Genomic DNA, 27,443 nt, shown 5'->3' with positions numbered 1-27,443 from the left:
CCTGCTGCCGCATGACGTCACGACATACCAGGAAGCTGCCGCTCCGCTCACGCTCGCTCACTGAGATCCGAGGTGAGGAAGTTGACATCGTCGTTGTTGTGGTTGTTGTTGTGGTGGTGGTTGTTCTTGTTGTGAACCCAGGTAGAGCCTCGCTCCTTCTCCCTCGTAGGGATATAAATTGAGTAGCAGCGAGTATGAAATCGATGTCCAGGTTGGAACATTACAACGCGGGGCCTTGCCTCCTGCCCTCGTCTGATTGCATTTGCTTTGATCCTCTGCTTAAGTTGAATTTGTCACGCGACCACGGAGAGAGAGGGACACGCAAACTCCAAATATACAGCCATAATACACATCTGTTTGGGTTACATCACATAAATGAATAAATGTGCCGTTAACCCCGCCACCACCCGACAGCCAATTAGTAAGGGTTTGTCACGTAAACAGAACGTGGCCAATGCGTCACTAGTACAGCACTAGTGTGTAGTGTATAGTAGTGTATTGTGTAGTGTATAGTAGTGTATAGTGTAGTGTACTAGTACAGCATATCGGTGTGTTGGAGAGCCAAGCCACAACATTTACCATCTGAATACAACGTTTTGACAGTAATTACAACCAGCTTCATCAGACAGCCAAATGTTGTGGCTTGGCTCTGTGGGAATATAAATCGGCTCAGTGGGTTCAGAGCGCAGCACGCCAATTGTTGCACTACCGCTCTCCACTCACGCACAAACTTTATCGGAAGTATAGTATCCAGTAATAACTAAGTTTCCCGGCTTAGCTCAGGTCGCAGTAATCAAACATTAAGAGTAATGTCTTGCCATGCTGGCTTTATTAGAATTATTTAATTCTGCCAATGCAGTCTGTAAATGTGCGTATATTGTCACGGTCTTGTGGTTGTGTTATACAATAGCAGGGCTTGTTTGTTTCATAATGAGGACAGCTTTTAAATACGTTGCCCTTGGAGAGCTTCAGGATAGACAATGTTGGATGTTTTGCCATCTGGTGGTGTTGGTACAATTTGGTTCCCAAAAAACGTACACATGCACAAAGTTTGCTTTATTCATATAGATTTTTCCCATATTTTGTCTTGCAAATGTTTTTGTGTATGGTTTCTCAATGTTAATTTTAATTGTTTTTTTCCTTTTACCTCATGCCATTATTTAGGTAAGGCTTAAGTATTGAATATTGCACTTTTGGCTTTGCGAGGCACTTTCCCAGATCGTAACCTCTGATATGCAAGGGGCTGAGGAGTGCCGATTTTCAGAAGAAACTAGATCTCTGCTTTATTGATGTAATTAAGGCATATAGTACCATATAGAGGCTTGGGGCTTTGGGTTCTTTGTTTTTTATGTCTTTGCCTCTGCTCACATTCTTTGATGATTTTTATGATTCTGGGCAAGCCCGTCTAAAGCTGCGTGACCAGGAGTCGGAGCCATTTCCTGTTCAACTTGGCTTGTGACAGAAATTCACTCTAGCCCCATGCATTACATTACAGAGCATCTTCAATAATTATGTCGTTTGAGAAGCTCTCATTGGCCATAGAAATAAATTTCATTTGATACGGTAAAAATTATACGCGCATCGATGCCTGGTTATAGTTAAGGGATCGTTCCCTGGTCAACCATGTTATATCTGCTGATGATATGGAAATGGCTACTCAATGAGATGGGATTAGAGAATTTTGTTCTTTGGCTGGATAATTCCATCATGAAACGAGGCCTTTCATATGTTCCACAAAAATGAATCACCTGCCTGGGAATTTGATTTCATACAACACTGTACCTGCTCAACTATACATGAGTAATCAGGAAGGAGGAGCTCCCATACCTGGTTAATGTGTTCACGACCAGCTCTGGTTTGGCAGCCAAAGACTCACTTAAAATTTGTCTAGCAGCATTCTTTCATTAGACTGTGTAAAACTGCGTGGAAGCTGCCTGAACTTTTGCGCCATACAAAGCTGTGAGTGTCCGTCACCAAGGTTTAGTCTGTCTGAGATCATCCCTCTCCCTGCCATACTGGCATCGCACCCGCCTCTCACTCTTCGTACTGTGGATGGTGGGCGCACAGGACGGTGCCACGCAGCCATTCCAGGTTGAGCCCAAATGAGTTACGTGGGTCACCTAGCCACCAGAATATCTGTAAGGAGCCCCCCCATTAGACTGCCCCTGGAATACTACCGGGCACGTCCCACAAGGGGAAGTCCCAGAGACCCGGCCCCGGACATGCTGGTAGGAATATGTCGCTTGGCTGGATTGGGAACGCCTGGAAATTTCCCAGGAAGACCTAGAGTCTGTCGCCAGGGAAAGGAAGGTCTGGGCTGCCCTACTCAATGTGCTGCCGCCACAACCCTCACCAAGACAAGAGGATTTAGAAATAAATGAGCGAACAAAGCTGTGAGTCTTCTTGGCCACAGATATTACTCCTTTCTCTGTGGATGCAAAATATTAACTTATTTAAAGGACCGTCTGTTCTGGCTCATAATTCAGGCTGGTCTGCGTATAATCCCGTCTATTGAACCAAACAAGATTGTATTAGAATCTTACAGATCCCTAAAATATCAGTACAGAATAAATCAATGAGTCTCTTTGGCAGGCCAAGCTGCATTGGTTAGGCGCACAACTCAAAGACAATGTACCATCAGAGTATGAGAGCTCGGGGTAAGCATTTACACCATTGGAACCTCCTTTGCGCCTTTTGGAGTCATCTGGTCCAACCCATGTGAGACTAGGCTCTAAGGAAAGCTGTCTCAGGTGTGAACCAATCAACTCCCAAGGACAGTGCACATTATCAGAGTTATATTTTTTGTTTGCATTATGACTGCAGGTATTGTGGTCTATGCAAACATGACTCTTTGTAAAAAAGTGTCAGTTTTGTTGCCAGATAGAAGGGTAAAAAAAACAATTATCAGGTATGGCATTGGCTAGAGAAGAGATTGGAGGTGATCAGACCTGCTGATGACAGGTACCAGGAGTGTCAAGATCGGTCTCTGTGGAGGAGGCCCGTGATATATGCTGCAGGGCAGTTGGAGAAATTTGCTCTGCAACAACAGGGAGGTTGGGGTAACAACGCTCACGTGAATGGGTGGAATGCTGGGTGCCTAAAATGCAGCAAGACAGTGGGAAGCACAGCTGGTGCATCTGTCAATCATCTCAGTCAGTCATCCCTTGACACCTGGATCATTCCCATGTCCTGCTGACAAGTGATCCACACTTACATGGTACTTGGAGGCAACACATTTAACACCAAAACATGGGGTAACTGCCCCTTAACAGACTAACAACCTATGGTGGTGACCACCAGGTTAACTACACTAATTACAACTTAACTACGACCGACCGGGACCACAGCTCGGGTCCAGTTCCAAGTGTTGGAGACTTGGTGGAACGTAGACGAAGGTTTCTTCAGGTTGAACAATAACAGCACATATGCAGCTGAAGTTAGATCTGTTCATCCCAGCATTCAAGGAAATCTGAGCCTGGCTTCACACCTCTAAGTTTCGATTGAACACTAATGTATGCATTTCTGCATAGTACAAACGGTATTATTTTCACCACCCTTTGCTTTGTTAGCTGAATTTTGCTTTCATAAATATTCCTTTTCTAGCCAGACAACCGAAATTGTGTCATTGGAGTTTTGGGTTAACATTCATTTTGAAGATACTAGGGCTTCCAGGCATATTTATGATCATTTGCCCTCTCATTGTTTGTCATAACAGCCCGTGTGATGAATTTGGCAATATTTTTCACTATATCATGGACATAAATAAGTATAGACGTGTAAGTCATGTGTAACTGTGTATTTATGCATTCCTCTGTGCCTCGATACTGACGTAGATGGTGTGGATATTCTCTTTTTTCTGTCTGCAGCTGACGCTTCCTCTGCAGAATTGGTCTGATGGAGCAAAGGCACTCAGCGCAGCTTGGTACAAAAAGGCAACAATGCGACCAGTGTGCATACAGCACGGATCGTCCTGGACATTTGACACAGCACCAGAGAACTCACACAGGAGAGAAGAAACCCTTCAAGTGCACTGTGTGTGACAAGGCATTTGCATGGTCATCAGGTCTTCAAAACCACCAGAGAACACACACGGGAGAGAGACCCTTCAAGTGCAGTGTGTGTGGGAAGGCGTTTTCACAGTCATCTGCTCTTGTATTACACCAGAGAACACACACGGGAGAGAAACCATTCAGGTGCACTTTGTGCGGGAAGGCGTTTTCACAGTCATCTGGTATTTTATTACACCAGAGAACACACACAGGAGAGAAACCCTTCAAGTGCAGTCTGTGCGGGAAGGCGTTTTCACAGTCATCTAGTCTTATATTACACCAGAGAACACACACGGGAGAGAAACCCTTCAGGTGCACTGTGTGCGGAAAGGCGTTTTCACAGTCATCTAGTCTTGTATTACACCAGAGAACACACACGGGAGAAAAACCCTTCAGGTGCACTGTGTGCGGGAAGGCGTTTGCAGGTTTATCAAATCTTAAAATACACCAGAGGACATGCAAGCATCAGACGATCCCCAAGGAGTGGCGTCTGAAATTGGCTTGCAAAAGTCAAAGTGCTGCAATGAGTCCATCCCTCATGAAACCAGAACTAAATCCCAGCATGGACACTTTTAAAGGTATCAAGGTGAAATGTGAAGAGGCGAAGGTGAAATGTGAAGAAGTGATGAAGAGCGAAGAAGTGAAGGTGAAATGTGAAGAAGTGATGGTAAACTGTGAAGATGAAGATTCAACTCCAAAATCGGACCTTCACATCGATGGAGGCAACGTGAAGCAGGAGGAGAATTCTGACTGTGAGGCAGAGCGAGGCAAATCCCAGCAGTTTGTGGAAGTGGAGGTGTGGGTGGACTTCTTAGACAATACAAAGTAAAATGGAGACCCGGTCGATATGTATGCTTGAGACAATGAAGCTCCAATAGATTTACCTTTGTCACAGGCCTTTAATGAAAATGAATGTGAAGTCGAACACTCAATTCCTGGGTTCAACCTGCAGAGTAAGAGCGGCGAGTATTTGTGAACCTGTGGGTTGGCTAGATGATTAACCAGGAGCAAAAGCCCATCAGCTCCCAAGTGTTGTATATGTGGTGGTGATGGTGGAGCACGCACACACCAAACCGTCTGACTTACAATACTTACCGGTGTGGGTGATTGTGTCATCTCTGACCAGGCTTCCTGAGGGGAGGGGGCTGTGGAGTACGTGTGATCCCACAGAGCTCCGCCCTTCTGTGGGAAGCGGTACCAACCTGTTCCGGGCGGTTGTGTGATGTACGCCCAGGGCCTCCTGAGAGGAGGGGGCTGGGGGGTCTGTGTGATCCCACAGAAGCCCTCCCCTCGGTGGGAAATCGTATAAAAGGTGGGACCCGGAGAGCAGACAGGCAGTTCGACCCAAGTCAAGACGTAGAGCCAGTGAAGACTGAAGTCCAGCTAGCTAGACCCTGGGACTCCTCTCACCCGCTGCCCTTTTGAGGGCCGGGCAGAGCAAGCCAGTGGTGCGACCCCAGAGCCGCGAGGGCCGATGTCCTTCTAAGGGCCGAACTCGTGTGGCTGGTGGTCGAGACCTGTGCCGAAGCTGGGCCAGGTCAGTTAGCCTCCTTGTGAAGGAGATCTAGAATTGAGGGAAGTAGGGAGTTAACGTGGGGTGTTAACTTAGGGGATACTTCCCTCAATAGAACTGGTGAAGAGGCCGCTACCTCTTCGAGTGTCAGGGTCGCTACTCTACTGTATATGAAGTTATCTGTAATAAATCCGTGTTGCCTCAAGTCTCCGTCGTCATAAAGGTCACTACAACTGGGGTCAGAAGTGGTTCTACCCGCACGATTTGGATGCGAGGAGGACTGTTCGTGTGCACGAACCGGGCCAACTAGATGACTCGGCGGAGACGGGTCCGCTGGACTCGGAGACGGAGTCTGAGGCGATGTCGGCGCTTCAACAACCGCCGCAGCTGTCTGACATGCCGCCGCGATCGGGGGGTGGGCTCCAGGACGCTCACTCCCGCCTCGTTGAATTGCAGCTCGCTGCCACCTCCATACTAGAGGAGATCACTCGGGTGGGAGGAGTGGTTGCTGGAGAGCGCGGGGGAAATTGGCGCCAAACAGCTTCTCCCGCGACCGGCACCGTGCCGCAAGTTGAAATTGGCGCCAGTTCTGCAACAAGCTCCGGGAGTGGCGGGGGCCAAGCGCACCACGTGGGAGTCGGAGTCCAACCACTGCCCGCCACGTCATCTCCAGGCGGCGGGCGCTGCCGAGAACAACCAGCGGCCTCCGCGTCCTTGCGAGTCGCTTCGAACATTCACACGCACGAGGTCCTCAAGCGGAAACAGCCTCTCATCGCCAGCGCTTCGACCTCGGCGTCCAGTGGACCACAGGACGTTCAGCCTGCGGAGGAAGCTTTCGCCGCGGCTCGATCGGGGGATTGGAGGTCGGGTGGCCGACCACCCCAGCACCCGGCGCGCAAGCAGGAGCAACCAAGACCAGCGACGGCCCTCATCACCTTTTACAACTGTGGCCTCCGGGGCCACGTTGCTTCAGGGTGCCGGGCTCCGCGTCAGCGCGCATCAGGACCTCGGCCGGATGACGCCCAAGTCCCCAAGTCGTCACAGCATTCTCCGGCAAGTCGCGGCACCACACATGCTCGGCCCCCACACACATTACACACGACTCACCGCGCCGTGTTTGACAAATCTGGTGATTTGGGCGTCGGTTCGGTGAGGGGAGGTGGGTTTGTACGGGCGCTGAAACCAGGTCAGTGGTCTGAGTTGGCTCATAGGGTGGTTGCTGCGTCGGCCGGGTCGTCCGTGGTTACGGGGTCGATCAAGGCTGTTGAGGTCCGGGTGCTAGTGGATACAGGGGCATCGGCAACGATAATTTCCGACCTCATTTATGACATACTTCCTGTTCGATGTCGGCCGTTACTTCCAGTTGACATTCCTTGCTATGCGGCAAACGGAGGATCTTTGGGCATCGTTGGTCAAATCCGGGCAAGAATTTGCATTAGAGATATTAAACTGTCTGGGCAAGTCTTGGTTTCATCGTCTCTTGCAGTCCCATGTTTGTTGGGAACAGACTTTTTGGCTAAAATGCCAATCAAAATCCTCATTGATCAAGGCTGTATTGAGCTTCCTTCGGGTCGCCACATAGCATTTTTGGCCTCCCCTTGCAGTTTACGCACGGCCTGTGCAATGGTGCAAGCGATGGTTACCCAGACGGTCCACATACCACCAGGGTCACAGATGTTGGTACCCCTGAGGTTGCGAAAATCTCTCGGTGTGGGTATGACGGATCATGGTGTCCAGTTGGGTCCGTATAACGCAGCGGTGAAGGGGTTGAAATTGGCGGTGGCACAGACGATAGTGGGGAGAAAGGGCCCACAGGGCTCCGTGCTCGCTCACGCGGTGCCGGCTCCCATGAGGGAGCCGGTGATAGGGCATGTGAATACTGGTCCTGCCCCGCATCCGAAATTTGGCCGTGATCAAGGGTAGCTGGATTCACTTTGTTCTGGATCCAGTGACCTGTCCAGTTCGCAACTTTGCTGCATTGCGCGCCCTGTTACTCGAATTCTCCGACGTTTTCAGCTAACATAAATATGATATCGGCTGCACTAACTTGTTACACCACCACATTGACACGGGTGATGCCGCCCCCATTCGCTAAAATCCCTTCTGACTAAGCCCCGCCGAGAAGGAACACGTAAAATCCGCTGTTAATGACATGTCTGCTAACATCATTTCCCCTTCCACCAGTCCATGGGGGGCTCTTATCGTGCTCGTTAAAAAGCACGATGGGTCCCTGAGGTTTTGTGTGGATTTTCGTCGCCTTAATAAGATCTCTGTGGCCGACGGATATCCACTCCCCCGGATGGATGAATCACTGGACGGCTTGGCAGGGGCACGATATTTTTCCACGTTAGACCTGCTATCGGGATTTTGGCAACTCCCCCTTGACGAGGAGTCAAAACCCAAGACCGCTTTTCGGACGCCTTTGGGCCTGTTTCAGTTCAATCGGTTGCCTATGGGACTCCACTCAGCTCCCGCGACATTCCAATGGTTAATGGAATTGGTTTTGACCGGTCTCCAATGGGATACCTGTTTAATTTACCTGGACGACGTTATTGTTTTCAGCAGGACGTTCGAGGAACACCTCCTCCGGGAATCCGTGCGGTACTTGGGGCACATTGTGAGTCGTTCAGGCATCTCTACGGATCCCGCTAAGACACAGTGTGTCAGCTCATGGCCTACGCCCACTTCGGTAAGTGAGGTCCGTAGCTTCATCGGGTTTGCCTCCTACTATCGGCGATTTGTCGCACACTTTGCCACCATAACCAAGCTCTTCCACGCTTTGACAGCAAAAGGCGTAAAATTTAGCTGGGGTGCGGAGGAAGAGACCGCTTTCCGCTCCCTTCGTGACGCCCTGGTGAGTGCTCCGCCCTTGTCTTACCCTGATTTCACTGAGCCTTTTCTGCTCGACACGGATGCCAGTAACACCGGCATTGGCGGAGTGCTCTCGCAGGTCATTGGGGGAGTCGAACGCGTCGTCGCCTATGGTAGCAGAGTTTTATCACCGGCAGAACAGCGGTACTGCGTCACCCGCAGCAAGCTGCTGGTTATCGATTTTTTTATTCAACAGTATCTATACGGGCGGCACTTCACTGTCCGTACGGACCACGCGGCATTACAATATGCACTCCGTGTTAACCAGCCATCCGGACAACTGTCTCGATGGTTGGAAGTCCTTCAGGACTACCAATTCACGACCACCTACCGCAAGGTTGTTCGCCATACAAACGCGGATGTCCTGTCGCGACTGCCGCTCGGCACGGAATGTGCATGTTTTCTTGGGTCAGGACGCTGCAAACCACAGAATGTCGTCCCTTCCACGGCTTTGGCCGCCGCTGCTTACACCCCGGCTCCCGAAATTCCTCTCTCTCAAAACGGCGGGGATTCGTTAATCAATTTGACCCTCGCTGGCTGGGGCCGGTTCCAAATGGAGGACGCGTCCCTACTCACACTGCATCGTAAGGCAAATAGCTCTACGGAAGGCGTGGTCGGGGTGGATTCTTGGGTATTGCGGGAGGGTCTCCTCATGAATTGAGACGGTAAGTCCCTTCGCTATAGAATCGTTGTGCCGTCCGCCTTGCGGGGTAGGGTCATTTTGGCCGCTCACGAATGCCTGTTGCATTTGGGGTCTCACAAGACCCTTGCCATGCTCCAGCTTGATTTCTTCTGACTGGGCATGGAAAGCCGCCTTCCAAGGCAGCCAGTCCGCCGCTGAAATCTATTCAGGTCTCACGCATCAACGAGCTCGTTGTGCTCGACATGGGGCCGTTCCCGGCAACACCTAGGGGTAATAAGTACCTGCTGGTTGGCGTGGAATATTTAACTCTGGCCCATGGCCTGGCCGCTCGCTAACCAGTCGGCAGCAGCCATTACCGAGGCCTTTGTCCAGGGCTATGTCCTGGACAAGGGTGCACCGGAGCAACTGCTGACCAATCAGGGAAGGAATTTCTCGAGCTCCTTGCTGCGTGAGGTGTGCGACCTTCTGGGTACAAAAAAAGTTGTGTACCTCCCCGTACCACCCACAAACGGACGGGATGGTGGAGCGGCTCCACAGTACGCTCACGTCCATGTTTTGCCATCAGGTGTGCGAATCTCAAGTGGATGGCTCCCCACGCGGCAACTGGGTTTTCCCCCTTCTTTCTTATGTATCGGGCGGGACGTTGATCCGCCCGTGGATGCCCAGTTGGGGATTCCCACGCCCTGCGCAAAGTCTAAGTTGGCTGATCACGTCATTCTTTGGTTCTTTCGGTAAAGTCACGTATAAAGATAAAATAATAAATTAAATTAAATACTATCATATAACGTTTCGATTGCAACACAAGCAATCGTCATCAGGTATAAATTAAATAGAAACACATATCTAGTATACTTAGAAATGTAATGTAATAAAACAGAGAGTTGGATAACATAACAGTCAACACCCTATCTGGTTGATTACGTTCTTCCTGAGAATGCTAAATTTGAGAGAGAGATTAAACACAGAAACATAGACAGACATATAAGCAGACAGATATCACAGAGATACATAGAGAGAGAGCAAACATAGGCACACAGAGAAACTACGCCTCTGTGTCGAGGCCTTAAATAGAGAAAGGGGGGGCGGGGGCGGGGATAGAGGGAGGGGTTAGAGAAATTAGCATGTCCATGAGTGGAAACGGTGAGTGGCAAGGTGTAAAAAAAGCTTGAGAGAGGGGGGCAGGGGCGGAGAGAGAGGGGTTAGAGAAATTAGCATGTCAATGAGTAGCACGATGAGTGGTACGGTACGAAAGGTTGAAAAAATTAGGAGGCAGGGAGAGAGACACACTAAATTAACTAACCTAGCAAAAATTTTGAAATGTAATGCAATGCAACACAGAGGGTCGGTCAACACACAATTAATGCATAGCCTGGTTGATTACGTTCTTCCAAAGATTGCTAAATTAGAAGTTAAGTGTGAAATTTGAAAAAACACAGACACGAAGACCGATACACAAGCAGAGAGAGACAACGAAAAAACCCAGAGAGAGAGAGAAAAAATAAACTTAAAACTTCCCCGTAGAAGTGGTTCAAACAAATTCTCAGGAAGAACGATTTGTGTTTCTATTTAATTTATACCTAATGATGATTGCTTGTGTTGCAATCGAAACGTCGTATGCTAGTATTTAATTTAATTTATTATTTTATCTTTATACGTGACTTTACCGAAAGAACCAAAGAATAATTCCTGCAGTCACGAAAGCTCCAAATTACGTTTGATCACGTCATATTTAACATTTTAAAATTGGCCGAGGCACGGGAGGCTGCGGCACAAAACTCGAACTCTTGCCAAAAGGCGAATGAGCGGTCGCGCGCGCATCGGACGCACATGCACGAGTGGAAGCCGGGCGATAAGGCCTGGCTACATTGTCCGCAGGCACCATTGGCAACGTCACCGAAACTACTGAGGCCGTGGAGGGGGCCGGTCGAGGTTGTACAGGTCGCACGCCCACAATGTGTTCGAATTAAGTGGGGAAAGCGTTGTTGGTATATTCACCCCTCACGGCTGAAACCGTTCGTTGCACCTCATTACCTCCCCTACATGTCCCAAGGGCCAAGCATGTGATGTGTCCGTCGACTCAGGGAATGTGATGCCATCGCCTGATCCTCACATGCCGCTGACTGTTCCACTTCCAGACGCCCCAGAATTGACGGCTTCCAAAGAGCGTCAGCCACCGGATCCCGAAGACAAATGTGGAACCGGGCAGCCCACTTCGTGCCTGACGACGGGCCAGCCATTCGGACTCGTGCTAAGTCACACCGCTTTTCATAAGGGATGGCTGGATCTACCACACCCACTTGCACGTCGTGGCGGCCGCTTGACTGTCCGTATGTCCCTCTTCTCTTCATGAAGTGTGCGTCGAGTCGGAACCGGGCAGCCCACTTCAAGCCTGACGACGGGCCAGCCATTCGGACTCGTGCTAAGTCACACTGCTTTTCATAAGGGATGGCTGGATCTACCACACCCACTTGCACGTCGTGGCGGCTGCTTGACTGTCCGTATGTCCCTCTTCTCTTCACGAAGTGTGCGTTGAGTCGGGCGTGTTGTGTCGCGGGCTCCGGTGACGTGGGGGGGGGGGTATTTTTTTCTTCTCGGAAGTGTATATATGTTCATGGTGTTTATTTGTACAGGTGGGTTGGGGTAATTTATTGCGATTGTTATCGTTGTTGATGTTATTGTTGTTCTTGTTATTGAGGCACGCAGAATTCCGGTTCTTGTTAAGGTTTCTTTATTGTGGAAATTGTGTTGCAGCCAGGACGGCTGCGGGCTGTACAGGGAGGCGTGATGTGGTGGTGATGTTTGAGCACGCACACACAAAACCGGCCGACTTACAATACTTACCAGTGCAGGTGATTGTGTCATCTCTGACCAGGCTTCCTGAGGGGAGGGGGCTGGGGGGTCTGTGTGTTCCCACAGAAACCTGCCCCTCGGTGGGAAATCGTATAAAAGGTGGGACCCGGAGAGCAGAGAGGCAGTTCGACCCAAGTCAAGACGAAGAGCCAGTGAAGACCGAAGTCCAGCTAGCTAGACCCTGGGACTCCCCTGACCCGCTGCCCTTTTGAGGACCGGGCAGAGCAAGCCAGTGGTGCGACCCCAGAGCCGCAAGGGCCGATGTCCTTCTAAGGGCCGGACTCGTGTGGCTGGTGGTCGAGACCTGTGCCAAAGCTGGACCAGGTCAGTTAGCCTCCTTGTGAAGGAGGTCTAGAATTGAGGGAAGTAGGGAGTTAACGTGGGGTGTTAACTTGGGATACTTTCCTCAATAGAACGGGTGAAGAGGCCGCTACCTCTTCGAGTGTCAGGGTCGCTACTCTGCTGTATTTGAAGTTATCTGTAATAAATCCGTGTTGTCTCAAGTCAACTCTCTCCGTCGTCATAAAGGCCACTACATATATATTCGGTCTTAAAAAAAATGAAAATGTGTAATTTTTTTAATTATGCTAATTATGCGTGTATGCTAATTAGGCTCTGCTTCGTTGCCTAGGGGTGTTACTCATCGTGATGATAATATAAAGGTGTAATTGTATGAAGTTATGCAAGTGTATGTAATTATGCTAATTCGGCTCTCCTTCATTGTTTATTTGATTGACTTAAAGCTTTCGTGACTGCAGGAATTAATATTCTTTGGGTCTTTCGGTAAAGTCGCGTAAAAAGGTTTTTGTTATTTTCTTTGAACCTATCAACGTGACTTTACCGAAAGACCTAAAGAATATAATACAGTGATTCTCACTTGAACTTTACTGATTGTTTTAGTGTGTTTGTCAGGTCTCAAAATTCAGATCTCACCTCAGGATACAGTTCTTATAATTATGATTATTACGCATGAACTTAGGAAGGGACACTCAGACTCTTCTGCGTTAAGCAACTTTAATATCTAGAAACAAAACACTCTAATATGCGAACTCTTATGCTAGGCATTGTCAACCCAGTACTCCTGGAAATGTCCTAATTGATCCGTGCAATTAACTTTCCATGGTTACATTTGTTAACTGGATAACAGAACAATCAGCTAATTCCTCACAGTATAGCGACCATACATGCCAATAGGTGGTGTTTATTCAGACGCTGTCTTTCCGACAGACCTGTTCTTCACCTGAGGACGGCTGCTTGCGTTGTGGCCGAAGCGTCGTGAGAATTGTATTTTATTATGTTTTATTTTTATTAATTCCCTTCTACGTGACTTTACCGAAAGAACCAAGAAGATTAATCCCTGCAGTCAAGAAAGCTTTAAATCGAAATTTAACCGCCTCTACGGGGAGGGATTCCACATAACTTTGAGATCCTTCAACAAACTCCGGGATAAGAAGGCTGAGCTAATCGAGTCTCACCTTTCTGAAGAGATGCCGCGACTCTAAGGTAATCCTTTGTCAAGGTGCCCTTCCTCCTCTAACCCAGCTTAAATATACGCAGCCAAGCTTGGTGGTGTTCATTCAGACGCTGTCTTTCCGACAGACCTGTTCTTCACCTGAGGACAGCTGCTTGCGTTGTGGCCGAAGCGTCGTGAGAATTGTATTTTATTATGTTTTATTTTTATTATTTCCCTTCTACGTGACTTTACCGAAAGAACCAAGAAGAGGAAAAAGTCCTTAAAAATGTGTTACAATATTCATATTAACAGTGTTAAAGAAACATTTGCCCAAGGCAAAAGTAGTTTTCAATGAATTCATTGGTAAGATGATGCAATTGATCGAAATGCCCTGGAACAATAGTGTGCGGCAGTGTGCCTGTTTGCCTAATAGATGCTTATCAATTGGCTAATGGGCTTGAATTGATTCGCGGGCAAGATTCCGTGATCAAAAGAAAAATCTCAACACAATTGTATTCCTGGAGTGCAATTAACGAACCGAATGACTAAAATACATATTCAAGCAGCTCAATGGACCGAACAATGTTTTCCACCATCAGCTAATAGTTAACGCACCACCTTAGGATGGTCCTTTTTAAAAAACAAAGCTAACTTTTGGAGCAATCTTATTAGTCCCGATATGTGTATTATGTGTGTGTGGGTGTATTGTCTTCGTGCTCAACTCTTTGAGTTAAGCTGGCGCCGAGGTGGGGCTTTCCTTGTACCGAGAATGCCTCGGTTCGGTTCCCTCCGTGTCATACACACGGTGCTCTCTCTCTCTTGGTGGCAGCTCAAGGCTTCTCCACTGCTGGATGATTGATGAGTCGGCACGATGATTGCCTTTGACGGTGCCCGATAGCACTTGCAGCTCATCCGCTGGTCGCCAGTGCTGACTCTCTTTCTCGGTTGCGCTGGTCAAGTTATTTTCTCTACTGCTAGGTGATTGTTGAGTCGGCATGATGCTCGCCTTCGGCAGTGCCTGATAGCGCTCGCAGCTCATCCGCTGGTTGCCAGTGCTGACTCTCTTTCTCGGTTGCGCTGGTCAAGCGCTCTCTCTTGCAACAGGCACGGTTGATCCTTGTAGACTCAACCTTTGGAGGAATGTGCTCGGCTTCCGAGTCCGCACGCTCATGGTTAGTCGTTAGCCGCTGCTGCTGCTGGTGCTGTGCGATGCTCGCTTGGTCAATGCGTGGCACTTTATTCTCTTTCTCCAGGTTGATTGCTTGTTGCTCATCACTCTTTCTCTCTTGCTGCAGCTGCTGGTGGGAGCTGGCACTCAATGTAGAATAAAACTTTTAGCGATACTTCATCTGTCAGCGCCGAACTTACACTCGGCGACACATCGGCCCTCTGCAAGCCTCGTCATCCTCGGTCGTTGACGGGGCCCACCCCCGGAGCTTGACGCAGCAAGACTCAATTGCGTGTTCTGTTTTCTTGCTTTTATCTGAAATTCTTCCCCCTCTGTGCGTCTCTCGTGGAAAATAAAACGGAATCCCTCTGATTTAGTTATCCTGTGGTTGCAGCTGCTTGGTTGCCCCCTCCCGAGTAGAGCGGCTGGTTTTCCCAATTTCCTGCCATAATTTGGAAGTAGGGGGGGTTCCTTTTCACCTTTGTCCGGCTGCTTTTCCATCACCATGTTTATTCTAGATTTGAAGCTTTCATGACTGCAAGGATTCATATTCTTAGGGGTTTTTTTTCGGTAAAATCACGTAGGTCAAATTTTTTTTATTAAAATTTAAATAAAATCACAACGTTTCGTAGGCAACACAAGCTTCCGTCTGCAGGTGGAACTGTCATAGCACGATTGCTGTATCAAGTAAGATAAATTCCAAGAAAAACCGTCCTTGTATATATACTGGTTGAGGGTGGGATGAGCTTGTGAAGTTGGTGCGGCTAAAGCAGACAAGGGCAATGCCATGGTCATCATGGATAAAGATTCATACAACAACAAAATCCTGGACCTACTTAATGATGGGAGTTACTCCAAAATTAAAAACGATCCTATTAACAGCCTAACGACAAAAACTAACAAAATCATCACGAGTTCGACTTCCCTAATCGAACCAACCAAACGTCCCTCTCTAAAACCATCGGCGACAAGACCTCCCAGACTCTATGGTCTTCCCAAGATCCATAAAGAAGGCACCCCGCTACGACCCATCGTGTCGACGATCAACTCTCCTACCTACAAACTAGCCCGGTTTCTATCAGATACTTTGCTTCCCTTCACAGGCAAGACCTCTTCGGCAGTACTCAATTCAACCCAATTAGTCTCTATGGTCAAGGACATGTTACTATCTCCTGATGATATCCTCGTCAGTTTTGATGTAGTATCTCTGTTTACCAAAGTCCCAGTACCTGACACCCAAACAATAATTGAGGACTTGGTCCAACATGGATTGAATTCGGATGTACCTGCGCTGGTTAGGCATTGCCTCACCAACACTTACTTTACCTAGAATGACACATTCTACAAACATAATGAGGGTACCCTATGGGCTCCCCCTTGTCACCAGTGATAGCCAACATGTTCATGGAAAAGTTTGAATCAGACGCCATCCAGACATCCACCCTACGTCCTTCCCTGTGGAAGAGATATGTGGATGACACTTTCGTCATTTGGCCACATGGCCTCCCAGCATTGAACCACTTCTTGGACCACATCAATTCCAGACACCCATCCATCAGATTCACCATGGAAGTGGAGAAAGATGGTAAACTACCATTCTTAGATATTCTGTTTGAGAGGAGACCTGACGGATCCTTGGGACATTCTGTCTACAGGAAAGCCACCCACACATATTCCTACTTGAAACCTGATTCCCACCACCACCCATCTCAAAAGAATTATCTCATCAAAACACTATACCACAGAGCTCATGGCATTTCTGACCAACACCACCTGGCCAGTGAATTAAGACATGTACATCGGGCCCTCAGGATGAACGGATACTCTGACCGCACCATCCACCAAGCTGTTTCTCCCACCATACAGAAACAGCCACTTGAAACTCCGATCAAAACTATCACGTTGCCATACATAGCAGGCGTGACCAAAAAGATCTCCAAAATTCTAAACAAACATAAGACCCAAGTCCGATTGAGTACAGTACGTAAAATCCGTGATCTAATTCCATCTGTGAAAGATGTCATTCCTGACTTACAATACCCTGGAGTTTACAAACTGAGTTGCAGCTGTAGTGATTGCTACATTGGAGAAACGAAACGTCATATCTCTGATCGTGTCCGCGAGCACAAGTCGGATCTGAAACACGGCAAAACTGTTTCTTCCGCCGTTGCTGATCATTGCTACAACGATGTGGGCTATCATGAAATTGTCTTTTCCGAGACCAAGGTGCTCTGCAAACCTCCTGGCTACCATCAAAGGTTTGTACACGAAGCCATCCAAATATACAAACACAGACATAATTTCAACCGTGATGATGGGTACAAACTTAGTAATCATTGGAAAAATGTTATTAACCATGCAAAAAAGATTTAACTACACATATTTGGACTATCTTATTTGACAGGCACTATTCTTCAGTTACCATATAGTTTCTTCTTTTTCACACTGGTTTCCTGGTTTAAGTTTTACCACATATATTTGGCAAATCTAGAATTAATCCCAGCAAAGTGCTGTTTCATCTACATAACAAAGGCTCAGTCCCATTTACAGCAGCCGCACCTTTACAGCAGCCGCACCTTAACTCTTGGAACCTCCCAGTTCAACCAGTCTCCACAACAAAGGCTTATTCCTAGCAGCGGTTTCAGCCACACCACCTCTACATAACAAAGGCTCAGTCCCATTTACAGCAGCCGCACCTTTACATCAGCCGCACATTAACAACTCGTGGAACCTCCCAGTTCAACCAGTCTACACAACAAAGGCTCATTCCTAGCAGCGACTTTAGCCGCACCAACTTCACAAGCTCCTCCTACCCTCAACCAGTATATATACAAGGACGGTTTTTTCTTGGAATTTCTCTTACTTGATACAGCAATCGTGCTGTGACGGTTCCACCTGAAGACGGAAGCTTGTGTTGCCTCCGAAACGTCATGATTTTAATTTTATTTAAATTTTACTTTTATTAATTTAAAATTTTCACCATGTTTATGTTTTGGTTTGTGTCCTCCCCCCCCTCTTTTCTCGTGGTTGGAATTTCTTCATGGTGTTTGCTATCTCCAGGGAAGGCGCCCTCCCTTCATACGTAATTTATTGCTACCATGTGTTAGGGGTGTAGGGGGCTCTGGGTAGAGGTAGTACCTTTGTTTTCTGGTAGCTGCACTCAATTTTTGAGTGGACGGAAACACTGGTCCTCATCCATCTCCTAAATTTCTCACGTCTGGCTCCTAGTGCCACACCCTGGTAAACCGCTTCAGCTGGCGGGCTAAACGACGTGAGGGGGTTATGTCAACACTGCATCACTGGGCGAATGAACTCCCACGACGGAGTCACCGGCCAGGGCGGAAGGGTCTCGTTAGGACCCAATGGCCAAGTGTTTGCGACTAAGGCGCGCCACTTCGTTACTGTGGACTGCGGCTGTGGCCTACCGGCTATGGTTTGAAATAGCAGGGAAGGTAGATCTCTTCAGCCTTGGAAGGCCGTCTACCTAGGAGAAGGAAACTGATGTAAATCTTACAGCCCGAGGACCTCGCTGTCAGCTTGCTCGGCCATGGCAGACGAACCCCGGGTTTAGAGGGTGGGGTCAGTTCTGCGCACACTGCACTCCACTTGAAAGCTCCTTTGCGCAGGCAAGAAGGAAATCTTCACGTCTACTCCCCCCCCCGGTCTCACTAAGTCCTTTAGCGATGAGAAAGGGGCGAACTCGGCAGGTGTAAGATGACACTGGCAGCCGCAGTCTCAATCCTGCATGCAGGAGGCTCAGGTGCTAGTGGTCGTCTGATGATGACCTGGAGACGACATCATCACCCGGCAGCACCCTGAGCGACCAAGCAGCCTTTTCTAGGGACAGCACTGCTTGCTCCACACGGAGAGGGGCCTAGAAAAGGTGGCCTAAACAAAGCTCATCTCCTCCTCCCTTAGTTGGCTTACCGCGGTCAACGGGCATCTTCATATGCGGTCGAACTACATCAAAGAATCAATGGCGCATCCCACTAGCCTTAAAAGGTGGGAAAGGACTTAAACTTGCATGCTGGAACATCAGAACCATGCTAGACTCAGCTGACAGCACTCGACCTGAGCGACAATCTGCTTTAATTGCACACGAACTCGCTCGGCTGGATGTTGACATCGCCGCCCTCAGCGAAATCCGCTTTTCAGAGGAAGGCAGTCTGAGGGAGCATGGCGCAGGTTACACTCTCTACTGGTCAGGCAAACCAGCGACAGAGAGACGCCGTTCAGGTGTCGGCTTTATGATCAGGGACTCTATCGCTACCAAGCTTGCAAGCCTGCCAACTGGCCACTCTGACCGCATCATCTCAATGCGTCTACCACTTCGTGACCAGCAACACGCAACGCTGCTCAGTGTGTACGCTCCAACTCTCCAGGCAGATCCCGCTGACAAAGACAAGTTTTGCTCCGACCTACGCAGCCTGCAGGATATCCCAGCTGACGACAAGATTGTCGTCCTTGGCGACTTCAACGCCAGAGTGGGCAGAGACTCGGAAACCTGGAAAGGCGTACTTGGAAGGCACGGTGTGGGCAGCTGCAACGACAATGGACGCTTGTTACTTAAACTCTGCGTGGAACAGCAGCTTTCCTTTGAAGTACCGTTGATGACTCTTGGACACCGTTGGTGAGGCACACGTATTTATTCCGTACAAGTAGTCACAACTGTGGACATACAATACTAGAGGGGGTATCGGCCCCCTCACCCGGCTAGCTGGGAATACACTGCTAGCTATCTCTGACCTACCTCCTAGTCCTCCACTAACGGGCTAGGGGAGGCTGTCTGGCCCGACACTGGTAAGTCGGGCTACGGTACCCGGAGTCCCAGAGCACTAGCTCTGGTTCTCGGGACCACGCCGCTGGCTCGGTCCTGCGCGGCCCTGACAAGGGCGGCGTCCCAGGGGAGTCCAGGGCTCTAGCTAGACGATCTTCGGTCTTCACTGGTTTAGCTTTAACATTCTGCCCCGAGCCCTCTGACACATCCCCCTTTATACTCCACCCCCGCTGAGGGGTGGGGCCCCGGGCTGCCTGGTGCGGACGTCGTTGAGAGCACCCCCCCCGTGCACTCACGTAGCCCCGCCCACTGTGTTTGTTTCCCATAAGCTGCCATGCATAACGGCTCTCTCTCTAACACCCCTACATCACCCCCCCCCCCCCCCCCCCCCCGCATAGCTTGCAGCCGTCCCGGCTGCCAACATACAAAAAAAACGACAATAAAAGCGCATTTACCCCCTGACCGCGCGTGTGCCTCACTATTTTTCAACATAACGCGAAGAGAACAACAACAAGAACCAGAAAACCCCGAAGGGAAAACAACCCGACGCACCCCCCCCGAATAAATACGAATTCCGTAAAAGCAACGTATATACAAATCGCAAGGAACCCCCAACACACACACAACACAACACAATGTGCCAGGAGCACACCACCGACGCAGCGCACAGTAACCATACACGTGAAAATAAAAAATAAAAAAAATATCTTCTTTTTGTGCATCACAAGAGTCTGCGCATTCTTGCGCGCGTCCTTGCCGCAGGCCCGTCACACGGGGCAACCCCGGATGGCGGACCATCCGGTGGCAGCTGTCCATTTCGAAGTGAGTCTGCGCTTGATGTCGCGAGACCCTCGGCATCCCCCGTAGGGGTTGTTGGGCGGGAGCCCGTCATTCCTGGTGCACCTGGGGGCGGGACAGCCGGCAACACGTCAGGCGAGAGCAGCAGAGACGGACCCTTTGAGTCGGCCGACCCCCCCCACATGTTTGGCCACGCGTGTGTGGAGTGGGGCCTCGCACCGCAACGAAAGGTTTCAGCCTAGAGGGGTGCACAAACCACCGGCGCTTCCCCCATTTGATGCGAACGCACTGAGGCCGCAAAACCTCGACCACCTCGACGGGGCCCCGCCACGGCCGCACCAGTTTTGAGGAGGTCGCGAGTGGTACCTGGGGGACAGTGCAGCCATGCCCTGTCCCCCGGCTTCCACTGTAGCACGTGCGCGCGACCCAGTCTGAGGCGCTCATTCGCTTTCTGACGCCTGTCGGAATTTAGCATGGCAGCATCCCGTGCCTCAGACAATTTCGCAAGGTTAAATTTAACATGGTCGGCCAATTTAGTTTTTCCCAGCGGCGCGGGGATCTGCAGCTGTGCCCGAACAGGTGGGTCAGGTTCGCGGCCATACATGAGGAAGAAGGGTGAAAATCCCGTCACAGCATGGGGGGCCAATCTGTATGCTGCCAGGACCCCTTGAATTTGCAAGTCACAATCGGTCTGTGAGTCCGAAACCTGCTGCGACAACATAGACGTGATGGTTCGATGCAGACGCTCGACCATCCCGTCAGTTTGCGGGTGATAGGGAGAGGTACGAATTTTTTTCGTTCCCAGGAGCTCACAGACCTGTTGGAGGAGTTTGCCGGAAAATTTTTTTCCCTGGTCGGTCAGCAGCCGCTCCGGAGCACCTTTGTCCATGACGTAACCTTGGACAAAGGCCTCCACGATGGCTGCTGCCGACTGGTTGGCCAGGGGCCAGGCCATAGGCCAGCGCGTAAAGTATTCCACCCCGGTCAACAAATATCTATTGCCCCTAGGGGTGGCGGGAAATGGCCCCAGAATATCCAGCGCGACAAGTTCGTTCACTCTGGAGACTCTGATAGACTGCAAAGGCGGGTTTGACTCCCGTGCTGGTGGTTTTCGCTGCGCACACCGAGGGCATGATGCCAACAGATCTGCGACATCCCTCGTCATGCCTGGCCAAAAAAAATTAAGCTGGAGCAAGGCGAGGGTCTTTTGGGTACCCAGGTGGAGGAGGCGCTCATGAGCAGCCCACACCACCCTACCCCGTAACCCAGAAGGGACCACCAGCCGGTGTCGATGGGATTTCCCGTCCCAATGCATCAGCAACCCCGCGTGCATTTCCCATGCGTCGGCATCACCCGTCCCCCGCCCCGCCTCCCCGGCGCGACGACGCGACGCGAGGAGGGAGGTATCCTCCATCTGGAGGCGCCCCCATTCATTAACAGGCAAACCCAGCAGGGAATCTTTTCCCTGTTGTGCGATAGAATTTGGAAGCAATGTTTCGTCGTCGGCGGCGGCCGCCAGGACCGGAACCGGCATGTCCCCTGCTGGCTTGCAACGTCCCGACCCCAGGAGACATGCACATTCGGAGGTGGTTGGCATGCGCGACAGAGCGTCCGCGTTGGTGTGGCGAACGCCCTTACGGTAGGTGGTTTCGAAATCAAAATCCTGGAGGATCTCCAACCATCGGGACAATTGTCCCGATGGCTGTTGAATTCGCAGGGCGTACTGCAGTGCCGCATGATCTGTGCGGACGGTGAAATGCCGACCGTACAGATATGGGCGATACTGTTGGATGAAATAGACAATTGCCAACAGTTCCCTACGGGTGACACAATATCTTTGCTCCGCTAGAGACAACACCCGACTGCCGTACGCAACCACCCGTTCCACGCCGTCAACCACCTGGGAAAGCACGCCCCCAATACCCGTGTTGCTCGCATCGGTGTCGAGCAAAAATGGTTGCGAAAAATCGGGGTAAATCAAGGGAGGAGCTTTTACCAGGGCGTCCCGAAGGGAGCAGAAAGCAGCCTCCTCCTCCTGACCCCAGTGGAACCGAACCCCTTTTGATGTTAAAGCGTGTAGGGGTTTGGCAATCGTCGCAAAATCAGCGACGAACCGTCGGTAATACGACGCGAAGCCAATGAAACTCCTGACCTCTCCCACCGAGGTGGGAGTCGGCCAGGAGCTGACACACTGCGTTTTGGCGGGATCGGTAGCAATACCTGAGCGCCCCACGATGTGCCCCAAATAACGCACCGAATCGCGTAACAAATGACATTTTTGGGGTTTGAATTTCAAATTAGCAGCCCGCATCTTTAGGAAAACCGCCTGCAACCTCTGGAGATGTTCGTCAAAAGTTTTACTAAAGACGATAACGTCATCCAAATAAATCAGGCACGACTCCAATTGCAATCCAGCCAAAACCAATTCCATCAAACGCTGGAAAGTTGCTGGCGCTGAGTGTAAGCCCATCGGCAACCGGTTGAATTGGAACAGGCCGTGCGGTGTACGGAAAGCAGTTTTAGGCTTTGAATCATCGTCCAGAGGAAGCTGCCAGAATCCCGAAAGTAAATCCAGTGTGGAGAAGAATCGCGCTCCCGCCAAGGCGTCCAGCGATTCGTCCATCCGTGGGAGCGGGTATGCGTCGGCAACCGAAATTTTGTTAAGGCGCCGAAAATCAAAGCAAAACCGCAACGAGCCGTCCTGCTTTTTAACCAGGACGATCAGCGCTCCCCAAGGGCTGGTGGAAGGAGAAATGATGTCGGCGGCTAACATGTCATCAATAGCCGATTTGACATGGTCCTTTTCGGCGGGACTTAACCGAAACGGATTCTGGCGTATTGGCGCGCTGTCACCCGTGTCAATATGGTGACGCAGCAGATGAGTGCAACCCAAATCGTATTTGTCCCGACTGAAAACGTCGGAAAATTCCCGCAGTAGCGTTCTAAGCTGTTCGCGCTCTGAATTTGACAGGTCCGTCGATCCCGCACAAAGCGCATCGAGCCACCCTCCATCGCTGTCCGAATGTGGGTGCGGCCGGGGAGCAGTGCCGACATGATTCGCAACAAGTTCCTCGCAGGGCACCGGCGTCGCGTGAGCAAGCACCGTCCCTTGAGGAACTACCACTGTCTGCGACCCCACATTGAGGACCGCGATGAAAGGGTCCCCGTCCCCTCTTACGACGGTCTGGGCCGGAATCAAATGAGGTCCACTAACCCCGGCCCTAGATGGTCCAAGCAGAATTCCCTGGTCCCCAATGCCCTCAGCGAAGGGCCGACGAAGTTTTAGAGGCACCAACATTTGAACTCCCGGCGGCACACGAACTGTTTTAACGACGAACGTTGGTACTGTTGTGTATACGCCCCCTTTTTATTTATTTTTAAATATTATTTGTAAAAATTTTTTTGAATTATTCTGCCAACATATAAAATATCGTTTTTTTTAAATAGACACGGGGCAACGTGAGAACGGACACGCCCCCACACTCCCACAGATGTACGCACACCTCATTTCAAAGGAAAGAGGGCATGAAAGAAGGGTAATCAAGATCATAAAAACTCCCCGAATTTCACACAGGAGGAACAAGGGAGGGGGGAATGGCAGGCGGGGGGTTGGAATGACACCCTCTCGAAAAAAAAAGCCGTGCAGGGCCGGGCACCACAGAGGAATATATAATTATATTCTTAACAAAGAAACAGCATTGACGACGAAAAGCACATACGGGTCTTTGAACCATGTTAGATGCACAAGTACCAACTTAGCCATGAAGATTAAGCAAACAGTACCCATCCTCACTCCAATTGGAAATCAGACTACAGTCTGCACCAGAATCGCGACTCATCATTGTTAATTAAATACTGACATTATTTACCTTTAAAGGATTTCTACACGGCCGGGCCGAAGCATCGAAGAATAATTATGGCATATATTTCGCTCCAAAACAAAGATCCCTAGCTGGGATATTAGATTAAATAATCACAAGAAGTCAAATAATAAGTACGGAATTAAAGTGGAAGAGGAATCAAGGGCGGATAAGGCTCTCAAAATTAACCAAACACAACATCCCATGGGAAGCGAGCAACACGACCGTCTTTGTCTTTCCGAGAGGATCTCCACACGCAGGCACAAAAGCGAGGAAACGACCCCAATAAAACTCCCGGGCAATGGCTCAAAGGAAATTAACACGCTCTCGGAAATAAATAAATAAGCGCATGCGCCGGGTGCTTCCACCGTGGAAACAACCGTCTTTGTCTTCCCACAACACGGACAGCAAAAATTGCACACGCAAGGAAATAACATTTCCATGAGAGATCGGGTCACGATGAAACATCGGGAACACGGTTTCGGCATAACTGGGGCATAATGGAAATAAGTCGCATTTCAACTTCCAAACCAAAACAACTTAAGCTGTGTGAGACAAAAGATATGATCCCGAGCAAGGGAGGGAATAATTAAGCTCGCTTAACGCGTAGGTTTTCGCGACAAATATTATTCAGTAACAAAACATGGATTCGAATATTTCTTTTATATATATATAACTCGACGTGAATCATCGGTCTGACTAATGGATAACTCCGGTGGCGCCGTCACGAGGCCCCCACCCCCCCCTTCCAGAACGACACACAGCTGTGTCTTCAAAGCTAATAAACACACGGACAAACACGCACGCGAAACACATGGACGGACACGCACACGACACACACACACACGGATGCAGATGGTCCCACCCACAGGAAGGTTTTATGACAGACTTTGAACAACTCGGGAAACTGAGTGGATTTTCTCAATATATACCGAAGGAAAATCCATACAAAGCACTTCGTCCGGGCCACGGGCCCCACCAAACAGATCGTCAGGGCCTCTGGCCCCATCACAGATCTCCAGGGCTTCGGCTCCAACTCTTCTCGTCGCCGCCAACGAAGAAGCTTTTCGTCATCCAGAAGGACGAGGTTCGCGGGGGGCCGAGGCGCATCGCCTGACCCAAACGAGTACAGGAGACTCAACCCCCTTGCCGTGTCACCACGCCGCGGTGCATCGCCTGCCGCACACGAGTGTACGAGCCCAGCTCCCTTGCCGTGCCACCACGCCGAGGTGCATCGCCTGCCGCACACGAGTGTACGAGCCCAGCTCCCGTGCCGTGTCGCCACGCCGAGGTGCATCGCCTGACCACGCAAACGAGCGCGGCCGCGCCGACAATCATCGTACGGGGTCAGCTGAGGGCGGAGTCTGCAGCAGCTGATCACCGCAACCGCGACAAGGAGGGCCCTTCTCCGAAAGTCGTTCGTACCCACAACTTCCCCCACCAATAGACCCACACACACGCACGCATTGACGCCCCACTCACCTGTGAGACTATCCTATCTAGTTCACCCTTACCATCGTATCAGCCCTAGTCAATTATCAGAAGACTGATTATCAACCACATGAACCATTAGCTGGCCATGAGGAATCGTGGCCCATCGAGTGATGAAGAGTCCGTCGGTTATAAGAGTGAGGTTGTTTTCCGTGCCTTTCCCTCATTCCGCTCATCACATAGGCGATCAATAGACTCGTCGAGGCAAACTCAACCTCCCGAAATCCTCATTACGAATCGACCGTGCACAAAGAGAGAAAATCTTGTCAAACCAGTTTCCTTTGTCATAGAGTCTCGCCAAAGAATTAATTAAAACAGAGCCAGATTCGCTCTCCCACACGAACACGCCCTCACCCGCCACTATATCAAACATTCCGTTTTAAAGGATTTATACTTGCCGATGAATCTATTGACATATACTTTCGCCTCTGGGATACAATAAGTGCTTTTTCTTACCGCAAAATGAAGTGTGTCATGCTTGTTTTCAAACTCGGCCTGTCGCCGATTGTGATCGATACAAAAACCAACTAATGAGATGCCTGGTTGTTAGGAGGGTTTTAGTCATTCAGTTCGTTAAATGCATAAGAGTTTTGAGTTGTTCTCGCAAATGCATAAGTGTTTATTCATTCATTTTAGTCAAATGCATAGTCTCGTAATTGCATAAGGATTTTAGTTATTCATATTAATCGAATGCATAGTATCGCAAATGCATAAGAGTTTGGTTATTCATGAATTATTGACGCATGTTTGACCTGCATGATAGAATGTCACATGCTTGTTAGAATAAAATTGCTTAACACCAACTGTTCGAGTGCTTCTTTCCAAGTCCATGCAAAACTATATTATTTTTGATAACTGTATCCTGTGATGAGATCTGAACTGGTGACTTAAATATCATAACACACACTAAGATAATCGGTAAACGTTTAATCAATGATCATCGTGTTATCCTGATTGACATAACTCTGGATAAACGAAGCTGAGCCTAATTATCACAACTGCTCACATTAACATAATCGCAAGCATCCGCATAAATTACTACGATTATCTCCGCGATTATCATAATTTATGCATACAATTACTCACACCATCATAATTTATGCATATCATTACACGCATTATCATAATTTATGCATGTTAATACACACATTAACATAATTAATGCGATTTGCGCATTTTTCGGAAAATTATTAATTTTTATTATTTTTATCAAAATTTCATAACCCGACACATACAACAGTACTGTTACGAACGCCGTCCGAGCCGCAGTAGGGGAAGGCAGGAACGCCATGCGTCGTCCCGACGGGAGCTCAATGCATCCCTGGTCTATTAAAATACGAATCGGCATTTTGCCCAAGAAGTCCGTCCCCAGCAGGCACGGAACCGCCAGCGAGGAGGAAACAAAAATTGGGCCCGACAATTTGATATCCCCGATATAAATTTGCGCTCGAATCTGTCCAATGATGCCAAGAGAGCCCCCGTTAGCAGCATAGAATGGGACGTTAACCGGCAGTAAAGGACGGCTCTGGACAGGTAGAATATTGTAAATGAGTTCGGAAATGATGGTCGCCGATGCCCCCGTATTGACCAGGATGCGTACCTCCACCCCGTCAATGTGTCCCACCACGGCCGACGACCCCGACGACGCGGCCACAACGCGATGGGCCAACATGGACCACTGCCTGGGTTCGATTTGAGTCCCCATAGTGGTGCGTGTTGGCCCGTCGCAGCGCAATGTCGGCCCCCCGTTCGTTGCGGTGTGCGAGTGTGTGACGAGTGTGTGCTTGGGCCAAACATGAGGGGTGCCGCCACTCGCCGGATTATGTTGATGGAGCTTGGGAGGAGGAGGGCCGGCGTCCTGTCGAGGCGTCGTCCCGCGCTGCCGAGGAGAGCGGCACCCCGAGGCGACATGGCCCCGGACGCCGCAGTTGAAGCAACGCGGGAGCGCCGGCGGCGATGACGGGCGGTCG

At 49.7% G+C, this 27,443-nt stretch overlaps 1 protein-coding gene across 1 annotated transcript; it reads left to right on the top strand.

Annotated features, from left to right (window-relative positions):
- On the top strand, positions 1 to 26,276 carry LOC144737542 (uncharacterized). Its single transcript, XM_078620280.1, has 2 exons — positions 1 to 72; positions 3,867 to 26,276. Exon 2 carries the CDS (start codon positions 3,895 to 3,897, stop codon positions 4,876 to 4,878), a length of 984 nt encoding a protein of 327 aa, XP_078476406.1. The 5' UTR covers positions 1 to 72; positions 3,867 to 3,894; the 3' UTR covers positions 4,879 to 26,276.
- Positions 26,277 to 27,443: the final 1,167 nt, after the last annotated feature.

The sequence above is a fragment of the Lampetra planeri genome, chromosome 71 (genome assembly GCF_965212315.1).
Source record: "Lampetra planeri chromosome 71, kcLamPlan1.2.h2, whole genome shotgun sequence".
Taxonomy (NCBI): domain Eukaryota; kingdom Metazoa; phylum Chordata; class Hyperoartia; order Petromyzontiformes; family Petromyzontidae; genus Lampetra; species Lampetra planeri.
This window is presented reverse-complemented; position numbering and strand designations above follow the sequence as displayed.

Coding starts and splice junctions, on each gene's coding strand:
- LOC144737542 (XM_078620280.1), top strand. CDS start 3,895: ATGGAGCAAAGGCACTCAGCGCAGCTTGGTACAAAAAGGCAACAATGC.